The sequence below is a fragment of the Tauraco erythrolophus genome, chromosome 1 (assembly GCF_009769465.1).
Source record: "Tauraco erythrolophus isolate bTauEry1 chromosome 1, bTauEry1.pri, whole genome shotgun sequence".
NCBI classification, from domain to species: Eukaryota; Metazoa; Chordata; class Aves; order Musophagiformes; family Musophagidae; genus Tauraco; species Tauraco erythrolophus.
Window position 1 is genome coordinate 117,391,597 of NC_141465.1, and position 14,088 is coordinate 117,405,684.

The 14,088-nt window shown below is 39.1% G+C and overlaps 1 protein-coding gene across 2 annotated transcripts in view; it reads right to left on the reverse strand.

Annotated features, from left to right (window-relative positions):
• Positions 1-2,005: 2,005 nt before the first annotated feature.
• RNF17 (ring finger protein 17) overlaps positions 2,006-14,088 on the reverse strand; it is a 56,977-nt gene continuing 44,894 nt past the window's right edge. For both annotated transcript variants that reach the window (XM_086613509.1, XM_086613502.1), the window contains exons 30-36: positions 13,037-13,117; positions 12,225-12,350; positions 7,196-7,306; positions 5,290-5,446; positions 3,798-3,933; positions 2,475-2,664; positions 2,006-2,104 (exon numbers count right to left, since the gene is read on the reverse strand). In XM_086613509.1, coding sequence (XP_086469635.1) covers positions 2,006-2,104; positions 2,475-2,664; positions 3,798-3,933; positions 5,290-5,446; positions 7,196-7,306; positions 12,225-12,350; positions 13,037-13,117 — 900 coding nt within the window. The remainder of the gene's footprint in view (positions 2,105-2,474; positions 2,665-3,797; positions 3,934-5,289; positions 5,447-7,195; positions 7,307-12,224; positions 12,351-13,036; positions 13,118-14,088) is intronic.

Genomic DNA, 14,088 nt, shown 5'->3' on the forward strand with positions numbered 1-14,088 from the left:
AGCTGAGGTTCCCCTGCAGCCCATGGTGAGACAGCAGCGGCCCCCTGCAGCCATGAGAGACATGGTGGAGTAGAGACCCACCCATGGCCTGTGGGAGAGGAACCCACACTAGAGCAGAGATGGCTGTGCCCAGACTGTAGAGGACTGTCTCTGTGGGAAGGACCTCCACACTGCTGTAGACTGACAGTGGAGCAAAGATGCATCTGCAGTCCATGGGAAGGGACTCCATGCTGGAGTGCCTGGCTGCACCCTAAGAAGCTGTGACTCTGGGAAAAGCCTGCGCTGGAGCAGTCTGATGGGTAAGGATTGCATGCTGTGGGAAGGACTCATGTTGGAGAAGTTTGTGGAGAGCTGTGTCCTGTGGGAAGGGGTCCCACGCTGGAGCAGGGGACAAGTGTAATGGAGGACTCCCTCTTTAAGGAAAGAGCAGCAGAAACAACATTGACAAACTGACCTGCACCCCCACCACTGCTCAGGGCAGGGGGAAGGTAGAGCTGAGAAGAATGGGGCAGAGGGGGGAAGATTTTTTTAATATCTGGCTTTGCTTGTCATTATCCTCTCTGAAGAGACTGTTAGCAAATTAAATTGATTTGTCTCTAAATTCAGTCTGTGTTGTTGGGGGCCATGGTTGGTGGGTGATCCCACCCTGTTCTTATCTCTACCCTCAGGCCTTTAGTTACATTTTTCTCTTCACCTCACCTCACCGGTGGCAGGGAGTGAGCGAGCAGCTGTGTGGTAGCTGCTGGCTGGGCTAAACCACAGCAGAGGGTGACTGAGTACTGGAACTGGTTGCTCAGACAATGGAGTCTTCATCATGCACGTGTTTTCCTTGATAATCTAGACAAAATTCTCTATGGGGAGTCTGAAAGGGGCTGAGCTTTAAATGTAAAGAATATACTACATGAGTACAATGGAGACATTCAAAGAAATCTTGCATACTATAGCAGTAAAGAAAAACAAGCTCTCAGCCACGTACTAAGCAAGCTCCTGTTTATTCCAACACTTTCAAATGAACACTGCAGATCCAAGAGTAGGAAGGAGGTGCACTGACACCCAAAACACATCCATTTCACCATGACTGAAACAGAAAACAAAGCAGCAATGCAAACATGTTCCAGAACAAAGACAGTAACAGTCCCCCACCCCTAACTGTTGACTCTCGATTCCAGACTCTGGTACTGGTTAAGTCTGTCATCCAATACGCCCAAAACATAAACTATTGTCTTCCCTCTAAGTCTTCTAACAGGATGCTAGGTGTGTGCCCAGCATCAGCTTTTTATCTATTTCTTTACTGCTCTACATTCATTCCATCTACTCTTATGAAAAGGATATCACAGAACAATACTTAAGGTCAAGAAATTGAGATGTGAATATACAGTTTCACTATTTCAAGATTCAAAAGTGTTGAGAACGTTATAAACATTGATTAGAAGAGTGCTTATTAAATGGGAGGGAAAATGACTACTTAACATAGAGTGGGTCAGCCAATTTGAAAATCCAAGTCTCCAGTATTCTCTGTAGACAACACATACAGTAAAGCTTTTCATGTAAAATATTCCGTGTTTGACTGGATGCATGGATATACATATGTTTTCATGGATCTGACTGAGAAGAACTGGCACGGGTCATTGAGATCAAATGCTGAAAATGAAGAAAAACAATTAATTTTGATTGTTTGGGCAGAGTACAGTGCCACATATCAAGTTACCTTCAGTTACTAGCAGCAGAAGCTCTTTCTGTTATATTGTCTCAGGGCTCTTTGTTTCAGTACCTGTTATTTCTTAAAGCTATACCGGGGGCTTCAGTCATGTGTACATAAAGAAATTTGATTTTTTCAACAGAGGTTTTTTCAATAAAAGAGTGGAAGGGTAGACAGAAGGGATTTTGAAAAAAAAAAAAATTCTAGTTGTCAATGTTACTGACAGTTTAGACTCTATTTACAACTTCTGAACTCATACCTTCGCAACAGTATGAATTTGTAGTTGATATTCCCTGTACTTACGTGTCACTCATCCAAATCTGCAAGTCCCATTTCTATCAGTTTCATATGAACTAGATTTTTGTCATCTTCATACAAAGAAATGGTGACCTCTGGCGAAAGAGCCTGAAAACCAGAAGTTGACAGTTTTGACAGTAACAGATTTAAATCTCAAGCTAACCAACAGTAAAAGTTATTTTACTAGCTATACTCACTGCCTAAATAGAACTGTGAATATACAAAGAATATTTCTGTTTTTAAGTACAGGAAAATGGTTTTAAAGTAACAGGAATGCTCAGAAACATTTTTTTGTAGATTAAGAAGAGTGCCAGATGATTTTTTCTCTTCACCAGCATTCCTTCATGGTAAATGGTCCACGATTTTGAATTATGAGGGTTCACAGTAAAACAAATACTCAGAAATTATACTCATTGACTGCTAGTAAAAATTTTAGGCAGAGTAAGAAGCAGGAGAGGAAAAAAAAGGCATTTCTCACAAGCATGGAAGCCGAGAGCTGTTTTCCTTCAACGCACTCCATCATAGCCCACAATGCTTCCACACTCCATTCTGGGGAATAAGGAACTCTTTTCACGTTTTCTTCATATAAAGCAGGTTTAAATCCAGCCAACAGAGCTCGTACTGCCTGAACAGGATACTTCAGCAGATGATAAGGTATTTGACGCAATCTGAAAAAAAAAAAGAGAAAAATGTTTGCCTGCAACAATCCACCTGCCAAGCTACAGTCAGTATGGACATAAGGGCCACTTAATGGTTCATGCACTAGAGTTATGGTGTGGAAACTGGGATCAGAGTCCCTGCTCTACAATAACGTGCCTGTGTCAGACCAAGTAATTCACCAGGAAGGGCTAGGCCCTCTGAAGGACATCAGCACAGTGGCTCTCCAGCAGCAGGCCAGTAGTACCATCCAGACCCCTCAGCCTGCCAGGCACGCTGGCTGGCTCCCCATTACAGTGCTTGGGGAGGAGGTTCTAGTGCCTAACACAGATTTGAGCAACTCTGAAATAAAACACACACCCTCTCCCATGACCCTAACAGTCCGTGAAGCAGGAAATCTGTTCAAATCCCCATTCCACCTCATCTTCAGTAAGGACCTGTAGATTCCTCAATGAGCTCAAGAGCAAGTCAGTGTGACTAAGCAGTATACATATAAAGTGAAAGTGCTTCAAGAGAGAAAATTCAGACAAGCTTAGGAGACTCTAAAAGCCTGGGATGTTTGAGACACTTGGCTGACACCTGTGTGTTAGCACAACAGCAGCTCCTAGAGCAGCTCAGCACGAGGCAGAACAGGGATTTGAAATTTGATTTTCCATGCAAGCAGAGCGAGGTGTGTCCCACTCAGATACTCCCTTATCTTATTCCCCAGCTGACTTGTGCACAGACTGCAGTCGCACAGGACCAGAGGATTTGTTTGTACACTTGGAGGGCTCAGTCCCTATTTTGTGTAAGCTTCTTGGGTGCGAAAGCAGATTATAAGCCTGAGCCGACTTCACAGGTTAAATAACCTAAAGACGATGGAGAAATCTGATACTATAATAATGGACCTCTCAGAACAACCTGAGAAGGAGAAGCAGGTGCACAACCTCACACCCTGTAGATAGAAATTATTTAACCAGCCAACCAACTTTCCCTCCAGCTGCAATCTAATGCTAAATTATTATAAATTGTATCTCTATAGTTATATAAAAATAGGTAATAATAAAGACACATACACTTAACTTACATACTTCATAACATCAGTGTATACATACATACATACACACACAGACATTTTACATGCATTTTTTTCTTATGTATTTACCTGCTTGTTGGGACAACTGAAAAATTACCATAGTCAACAAACTGAACCAGGATCTTAAAGGGGTCAAATTCTTCAACGGAAAGAAGCTTTGCTCTATACCATAAACCATCCTGGTATTCTACAAGGCAAGGCATTTCTGCAAAAAAAAAAAAAAGCCACAAAACACCCCAAAATATACTCACAGTGCAGTACAAACTAACTGAACTTGAAAAATTCTTTTTACTTTGTGACTGAGATTAAGTTTTTTCTTCCTTCCCTAATTCATGCTACTTTTTTGTTCTATGCATCCTCCAATTCTCTCTGAACTCCAATTCACAACCATTAGTATGCAATTTAAGTCAAGTTTCTCTACCTCACATGGCAATGTTGAGAATTAACAGAAAATTGCTTGGTAAAGATAGTGATCCAAACTGCTTAACGTTTCAACTTTTCAACTTTGACTCACTTGCACATTTCAGTTACTAACAGATTCATTCGTAAGAGAATAGACAACAGTCTGGAGTACACAAGGCAGACTGCAGATTTTAGGCAGATGCAGCCTAAAATCTCAACCAGAATTTTACTAGTTGGCAGAACCATGGACTAGCGATAACTGGTTGCTTTGCAAAGTTCTAGACCCATATACTTCGTATTATTTTAGGCCCAACAGCTGCAGACAAGAGAATTAGAGCCCATCTTTTGCCTAGACGGAGAAATCCAGAATTAAAGTGAAGTGATGCTCTTCAGGGTTCACATCATTTGTAACTCTTGGTAACATGATTTTCCGTACATAACTCGTGTCTTTTGATATTTAATAGCAAGATTTTCACTGTTACAGCTTCGGTGACAATCGCCTTCAGGGAAAAGTTTTATTTTTGCCATATTTTGCCACATCAACTTTAAGAGGCATCAAAAGTCAGAGTTCTTTCCATCATTTTCCAGTGGAGCAAAATGACACAGAAGTCTCCATTTCATGAAAAGTAAAAGCATATGATTATAGAAGAATCATTTAGGTTGGAAAAGACCTTTAAGATCAACAAATCCAACCGTTAACCCAACGCTGCCAAGGCCACCACTAAACCATGTCCCTAAGCGCCATCTACATGTCTGTTAAACACCTCCAGGGATGGTGACTCAACCACTTCCCTGGGCAGCCTGTTCCAATGCTTGACAGCCCTTTTGGTGAACAAATTTTTCCTAATACCCAAACTAAACCTCCCCTGGCATAACCTGAGGCCATTTCCTCTTCCCCTGTCACTTGTAAATTGGGAGAAGAGACCGACACCCATTTTCAAGTAGTTGTAGAGAGTGGTAAGGTCTGCCCTCAGCCTCCTTTTTTAACACTCCTGATTATAGTGTATCATATCATTATAGTGTAGTGTCGTTACTCCTTACTCTCCAAAAGTTTTATTCAAAGATACATAAAATATAATTATTCCTATTCTTCAGAAATTATTTCAGGCTTTTCGTACATCCATACGAAACAACAGGGAAAATGAACACACTAATATACCTGTTTGGAAGTGTGTCAGAAGAGGAAGGGACTTCACACTTTTATTGCACCATTTCAGGGCTTCATCAAGGTTCTTCAACGCCGAGTCACAGGTGGCATCTCCCTCTACGATAGGCTGCTTCATAAGGTTCTTCGAAGGATCAAGGCAAATATATACCTACTCAAAGAAAAGGCTCTCATATTACAATTTTTGCAGACGACTTAGAACCTTCAAATTCCATCAGTTATCAAGGATTATTAGAAGATTACTTGTTCCCATCTTTGAAAGGTTCAGTATATCTTTGCTCCTCTTTCTTATTTCCTCAATTTATGAATAATTTCATATTTACACAATTTTTTTTTCAAAAAGCAGAAGAGAATCATCATTTATTAACACCACATTTCAGTGTTAAAAAGTAAGAGGAAAGGAATGCACATACAAGAGGGTATACCCATAGAAGATTTCACAACTGTGTCTTATTAGGATTCCTCCCTCCTGCTACTTGGTAAATAATCGCACTTCACATCGAACCAAAGATTAATTTTAAAGTTAATGAAAGAAGAAGTTTTGAAATGGTGTTTTGTTTGCTATGCGAAGACATTCCATTCGCCTAATTTATAATTGGATCATCAGTGTAACACTGTAGGTCAAAGAAATGAAAGTCTGAACAACATGCACAGGCGAACTGAAATCTACGTAACAGCTTCTAACTGAAATGCCTTTTTTTTTTTAAACAGAGTCATTTCAGAAGATTATGATATTTTACTGATAATCCAAACCAATTAATGAGTATGTTATTATTTTTCTAAACTCAGCATTATAATTCACTAGCCAGGAAGAAAATTAGTTTTAATTTTCTAATTTGTACACAATATAATCAAGCAGCAACTCCATGCAACTGCTACTAAAATCTATAAGAGTCCTGAGCAAGACCTAGTGTTTACAGCTATATAGCATGTTCAAAAGCAACAGTTCAAATCATTTGCACAAAATGAACCAAAAAATATTCATTATAATGTTTCTCCTGTAAGAGTGGAAGCAGAATATACAATTTAAAAAAAGCCCTTTTCTAAGATACTCAAACACTTCCATCTTCTGTTTAGTCAAAACAGTTGTATAGGTACACTGAGCATCTGTTTTTTTGAACATGTGTATACTCAAGTGAATTAATGGGGTGAGTTTACATTAGACCATGATGCTGAATTTGAAACAATCACTTCAGTACTATAAAACCCGTTATTTCGTTTATAGATTTACCAAAACAACGACACAAGCATGTCAGTATAATTCAATCCACTTCGAAGATGTTAGCTTTTGTAAGACGATCAGCTTCTTGCTGCTTCCTGTTCTCCTTTTTCATCATTCAACATTCAAAGTCCACAGAGGAATCTTTTATTTGACCAATGAACGTTACACTCTGCTTTTTGCCTGGGAGACTATACTAAACAGAAGCTGTGTGTGTTTACACAAAAATCAATGATCAATCACCGACCAGAGGCAGTAAATGCAACTGTAACAGCCAGAAAATGTTCACATTACTGTACAACGTTCCAGTTAATTTAATTTTTGGAGAATAAAGAAGAGATAAATCACTATTGCTCTACCAAGTTAAAATTCAATGATCTGTTTTCTTATTATACAAGGTAAGTACCAGACTGCAGTGTTGTAATTCTTAAAATTCATTTTTTTAGGGAAATGGTCAGAATTTCTTTCTCTGTCCCCTCCCAATAGGGTATTTCAAGTAAGAGTTCATAGAGATAGTTGCACTGCACGACCATCTGTATCAATAACTCAGTAGCATTTTGCAACCTTACTAATACTTTTTTGTATAATCTAAAATTGTTAGCCATTATTTCCTTTTCACCAGCATGACGCAACTGCAACGTTTCCTGTCTGCAACATATATGAGATGCTTACAAAACATACCTCCTTCGGGGACACCAAATGGGTAACTCTGACAGAAAAGGTATCTCCTGGAACAGGTAGCGGTGGCAAAGTGTATGAAGACGCAACATGGACATTTCCTTCAAGTAGCTCCTGGACCAAAACAGACTTTAGTCAAGCATGATATTTAGTAACAAAACGCAAACTAACTTTTGTATGATTTCTGGTTCAAAGGAGTTATCTAATAGTGTAAACAGAGTGTCCTTGATGAAAAAAACACTAATCAGCATTTCAATACTTACTAGGTTTTTAAAAAAGCTTTAGCTAAAACATAACAGAACAGAACTAGTTAATTAACACTTTTAAAATATAAAGAATGTATCTTTGAAATGGTCCTAACACAGACTTGCTAACTTGACTGCTGTTAATTCAAAAATGCATTAAATATGAAATTCCCTTCAAAGAGAGAAAATATTTAGAAAGAAAACCTAAAATAATAGCATTTAATTAACCTGAATACCATGCTCAATGCTACTGCAGTTTGCCAGAGCATTATCCCTTAAGAGGAAGGCAAAGGATAATTTAATTCCTTAGTCACCAGAATTGTCCTTCTTTCAGAAAACTAACAGATTTTGCAAAGTACACATACTTATTGTCTCACCAGCATAGCATGCTCCAGTGTGTCTTCTTCTAGAACCACGTATTTTACAGTTTGAGTTCTAGATGCCATTAACTCATTTGGTTCATGACAAAATAAAACTTGGTGCATTAAATTATGCCTTTATAAGGATATATAGCTCAGCTGGATCATATGTCATGAATACAGCTCCTATTCTCTCTTGTACTTCAATATGATACATAACAAAATGTACAATTTCCCTAAAATATGTTCTATTTTTAAACATTTATTTGATGAAGTTTTTGTTATGCCCAGAACAAAAAGAAAAGTGGAAGCAAACAGATACATACAACTGCAAAATAAAACAATAAATTCTGACCCTTTCTTCCCCCTGCATGATCTGACATAGGATACAGTATAAATAATCATTATGTTCCTCGGACTTAACTAGGAAAATACAGCTTTTCCATTGAAAGTATGTACTCTTAAGATTAAAAAAACCCCTCTATCTTGATAAATACTAGTAAAGAAAGGATGTCTGACTATATCATAGATACATACAAATGAAATGCCAGATTTCTGCAACAATCAGGAACATTATGACAGGCCACCTGACTACACCTGCCTCTAAAGACTCAGCTTAAATTCCAGCTCATTCCCCACACAGCTCAGCTGGGTATCTTAGTCATCTCTTGTGCATGTCTTTGAAAGAAAAACTGCATTTGCATTTTTCTTGCTAATGTTGATAGCCTTTTCTTATTGTCAGTAGATTGGTTACTGCTAGATCTACCACACTTAGGCATAGACAGTTTGGTTGCAGATACTGATACTAATAAGATGTTCTACCAAGACATACTCGGCACTGGTGAGGCCGCACCTGGAATATTGCGTCCAGTTTTGGGCCCCTCGCTTTAAGAGAGATATTGAGCTCCTGGAGCGAGTCCAAAGAAGGGCGACTAAACTGGTCAAGGGGCTGGAAAATAAAACTTATGAGGAGCAGCTAAGGGAGTTGGGGCTGTTTAGCCTGGAGAAGAGGAGGCTGAGGGGAGACCTGATTACAGCCTACAAATACTTGAGAAGGGATGGTGGGGAGGTAGGGGAAGGGCTCTTTACATTAGTGATGAGCGACAGAACAAGAGGAAATGGGTATAAGCTTAGTCAGGGGAGACTCAGGTTGGATGTTAGGAAGTATTTCTTCTCTGAAAGGGTTGTCAGCCACTGGAATAGGCTGCCCAGGGAGGTGGTTGAGTCCCCATCCCTGGATGTGTTTAAGAATAGGATGGACGAACTACTTAGGGATATGGTTTAATGGGGATTAGGGACGGTTGCACTGGATGATCTCTAAGGTCTTTTCCAACCTAGAAATCTATGAAATCTATGAAATCTATGACATCTTCAGGAGTTACTAATTTTAAACAGCTGTGCCCCATCCTTTCTGCCTTTGTGTCTATTCTTTAAAAATCTAGAAATGGCTTACATTCCTTATTGCATCTGTAAAGCCATAGCAGAAATGATGTATTTTAAATATATAATTTACACATCACACAATACTGTATACTTAGTAAGGCAACACGAGAGTGGTTATCAGCATGAAGAATTTAATCCAAACTAAGTAGATGGTTGGCTGCAGTGCGGTGTTATGTTGTACTTCTTTCTCTACCACATGCAAAGCTTTTTTTATGAACGGCCTACATAAGCCCACTCAGTAGTGTGAGGTAATTAAAGACATCTTTAGGACCATGAAGACCAAAGTGATAGTCTGGCAAGTCTCATATTTCCCTGGACAGGATATCTTAGACTTTATATTCACAAAAGGAAAGCAGAATGGGCTTCCTGTCTGGGTGTTTTCAGAATGCTTCCCCCCTAGTCTTCTTGCAAACATCAGTGACAGAACACTTGGTGTCAGAGATGGTGGCCTTCAACCCACATGGCAGCCCTTCAACTTATGTCCACAGTCCTTTGACACACCACTCTTCATCCAAGCCTGTCCTCTTACATCCCTAACAGGGAAACAATAGCTTAGGGTATCTGGCAGGTCTTTTAGTCATATAGATCACTGGTGTGAGAGGTAATTAATTGCCTATTTAAAAGTGAGGGAACAGGGACAGGAGGAGTAAGCCTTCCTGCAAGCTGAAGTCCCAAACCACAGAGCGATGGCAGTGCTAGAATTTGTCATGATGCATGCAGTACTGGAACACCAACTCGCAGTATCTGCTCTCATCAATCATGGAAGTCCATGCAGAATTAGAGGAGGAATTAGTCTTGTATAAGCTGCTGCTTCTGCCTAAAGATTTCTCTCTCTGCCTGAAAGGACACTGCTCTCTCCCTCAAACTGCTGGCAGGCTGAACAGCTCCTGGTGATGCCGAAACTGTTGAGATAACAAGTCAGTAACATCAAAAATGCTTTGCATGAAGTCTTTTCAGCATTGTCTTTGCTGTCCTTCAGAAGGCAGGTGCTAATTGAACGAATAAGGCTAATATGTAATCAGCAGGTTGAAGTGCATCTCTCCGTTGGCATTTCCAGGGGTAGATTAACAGTAACAGTCAGGCCGAGTGTTTGCTCAGATTATGGGCTTAAAATCTGCAGTCTTCAACTACCTCACTGTAAAGGGGCTGATATGCAATGCCGTTAAATACAAAAATAGTCTGAATAAGAAATTTTGAACTGATTTTGGTTTAGATGGTTGGAAATGGTTTGTAGTCAACTGCTGTAAGAAAAGTAATTCTAAAAATTACTGTTAGTTAAGCCTGAGCTCAGAGCAAAGAAGATTAACTATCTGTCTGCCAAGTGAAGCAAGCTCATAGTCCCCCATGACTGAATATATCAGCACAAGGCAGCACCTTGCTACTCAGTTCTAACTCAGAATGGTAGAGAAACAAACAAAATCAAACAAACCTCATCTCCCAAAAAGTCAAATCAAAAAATACCACAGTATAACAGTATCTTTAGGTAAGTATGCAAGCGCGTCTATATATAGGCACACGAACACACTTATATGTACACATACTCCTGGAATGAGATACACTGCTGTAAGCTCACCGCGCTTGGCGTTCTGGTGTACTTTCCAAAATTCGACTGCCTACTAGGGAATTTTCTGGCTAATGACTAAGCTAGGATTGTCATATGGTAATGCAGACCAGCTCCTAAACTCACCTGTGCAGCTCAACACAAGTGTATCTCAAACATAGCAACACACTCTGCAGCAAGACACAGGCGTAGTAGGCTCTGCATAATTAAGCTTATTACCACTATTAACAGAACGACAAGACTCACAGAACGGAATACAGTCCTTATCAGACTACTTCACTGAAAACACAGATTTGAAGCAACGAAATAAAGTTACCAACTATAAAAATAATAAAACATATAATGGCTATACTTCAACTAACAATAGTATCCTTTAGTCAGTGCGGTGTATCAGTTGGTATGTGAGGATGACTGCTTAGCCTCTCCAGCTAAACAGTGTGCTGATTACGCCTCAACGTTCTCAGAGTTGCACGCTGCCTACTGGTGCTATTTCAGAGGTTCTGCTCCTGGAACCAGCTCAAGCGCTGGAGACCTTGCTCCTGTAAAACACAACTGAATACTTCCAATACTCATTTTCTTAAGAATTGTTCTGAACCACTTATTCCTGGAATGGGTCTGCTTAATGCTGTATTCCTTGCTGAAAGCATTCCACGCTTTCTGAATGCTTCTTGCTTACAACCTTCTTACATGGCTTTATTTTTGCTTTCCAAATTTCATTTTTGTTTTAAGGGTACAATCTCATGTCAAGATCCGTATTTAGTTTGCTGGAAGTTGCATGTCATGTGCTGACTTTATGAAGATGCAACAAGAAACTGATTTACAATTAGGTTTCCCATGGTTACTCAGTTCTAACACACACAGAGATTTTTGTAACTGTATCACAAGTCCACTGTTACACACGCCAAGGCTTATATCGGCAGTGACAGTATTATACTCTGTATTGTAAAATTGTTTTCTGAAGCAGAGACTCATGTTGGAAAGAAAAATATATTGGCAGGCTTAAACAGAATTAAAAACTCAACAACTAAGCCTTAGTAATTGAAAGAAGCCTGATCCTCAGATGTCAGGAAAAAACTCAACTGATTACTTATCTATTTTTTTTTTGTGTTAAGACAATGAAGTTCAGCAAAAATTTCAATCCTCCTCTAAAGAACACCAGGTGAATATCCCAGACACTTGGAATGAAGAACCTAGGTAACACCCGTAGAAATCACTAGGTTTATATTGAAACACTTGATTAAATTTGCTTTTAAAAATCTCTAATGGTACAGAGCTGTGTACTTAGTCTTACTGCTGTTTACAGCACAAAACTGTACAGAAATATAAAAAGAAGTAACATTTCATCAAAGGTCACAACAAGCAACTGAGTAATCTTTTTAATGTCAGAATAGCAGCAGCAAAAGACACACACACACAAATCTCACCAGCTTTGGCAGGCTCTGGCAATCTTCAGCAACACAGTACTTCTGGTACGTCATGAAGGAAGAAAGTGACATTCCACCAAAATACAGGTCGATGGACAATTTGCCCCATGGGTTATCTGGTAATTCCTACTTACACAAGACAAAATAAGATTGTAACAGTAATAGCATGATTGAGGTTTTAGAAGGAGTGACCAGGAAATTCAAACCTGTCATTGCTGTATGCACCATACTCCTTCATCAAAGATACAAAACCAGTTAGGATGGCTATTAACATCAGTTATGACACAAATGGGAATGTATTGCTGGAATAGCTGCACCGACTACTCAGTTTAACACCAAAACATTATCCCATGTTTGCTCACAGAACAACAAACCCTTCTCTTTCACAATATATCATTAGAAATTAAACTATCTGAAATTGCAGGTTTTCAGACAATAAAGATTATATGTTTCCCTATAATGTTAATATATTAATTTAAGCATGTCCGTACTCAATTATGCTGAATTTTAATCACTTAAAATTGAATTTAAGAGAATTTATGCTCTTCGTAGGTAGGTTCTTTGTCAGAATGACAAGACAGAACACAAACAGGACCAAAAAATATAAATACCTCTAAAGGACACATTTAAGGCCTGGAAAATATAATAATGATAAAGTCACAGGAGAAATAACTTTAGCTTTGGATTTTGTTTTTATCTAAGAAATACATTTACTGCTATACTCCTTCACCTATTATTCTTAATGCAAAAGGAAAAAAAAAAAGAGAACAAAAAGTAAGCCTCATTCCATGTCTATGAATAAATTAAGCTACCTGAACATGTACTTCAACCTCTTTATCTGTAAGTAGTTCTTGAAGGCAATCTAATGCATCCTTCTGCCAAAAATTTCCAACCTATTTGGTGAAAAGCAAGAAACCCCCATTAAGATACTAACAAGTAATATAGTAAGATGAAAACACGTGCCTATCATTGAAAAATTTATTTGAAAACACACATCATTAGTTTGATTTGCCTACAACAGTTTAAACATTTTCTGCTATTTGGTACACTAAAACTTACTGTGTGATAAAGCTGACCAGCAATTTTCTGATTTTGAAGTGGCTTAGAAAGAGATGCTGCTTGCCAAGTCTAACTTTTACTATATTATATGCATAATAATATATATGGGCACAATTACTCAAAGCACAACCCAAAGATACAGAATTACACTTGAAGATAACTTAACAGACAACAGAAAATAAAGGATACTTTAAATACTCCTTTTTTTCCCTGCAGTATCTGTTTGCCTCCCAAGCTGTAGGCTTATAAGTCTGTCTGTCTGTCTTAATCGAACTGCTTCCAACAATAAAAATGTTTTCTTTAAAAATAAGTGTCCTAGTTTTAGCTGGGACAGAGTTTTTAACAGCTAGAAGAGCTCCGTGTTTTGGTTTTACTCAGAGGCTCGCTCTGAGAAGAATGCTGATAGCAAGCTGATGTTTGTGGTTGGATGTGAAACTCCAAGGACTTTTCAGTGTGCCGGAGTGCAGAAGCACGGCAGGATAAGGGGGGAGCATAGTTGGGACAAGGGGGCCACGATTCCCCTTGTGATTTGTGGTGGAACTTAAGACTGAGGGCCAAACTGGCCAATTAGTATTCCATATCGTGCAGCGTCATGCCCAGTATAAAAGTGAGGGTCAGCCAGAAAGAAGGGCTTTTGCACTTTGGCTCTTTTGCGCTTTTTGCTCTTTTGTGCTTGCTGCGCTGTTGCTCTGTTGTTTTTTCTTTCTTTTTTTCTCTCTCTCCCAGTACTCCCACTCTCGGAGTACTATCTCTCCCTCTCTGCCCCTCTCTATTTCGGGGCCTCGCATTCGTCCGGGATTGCAGC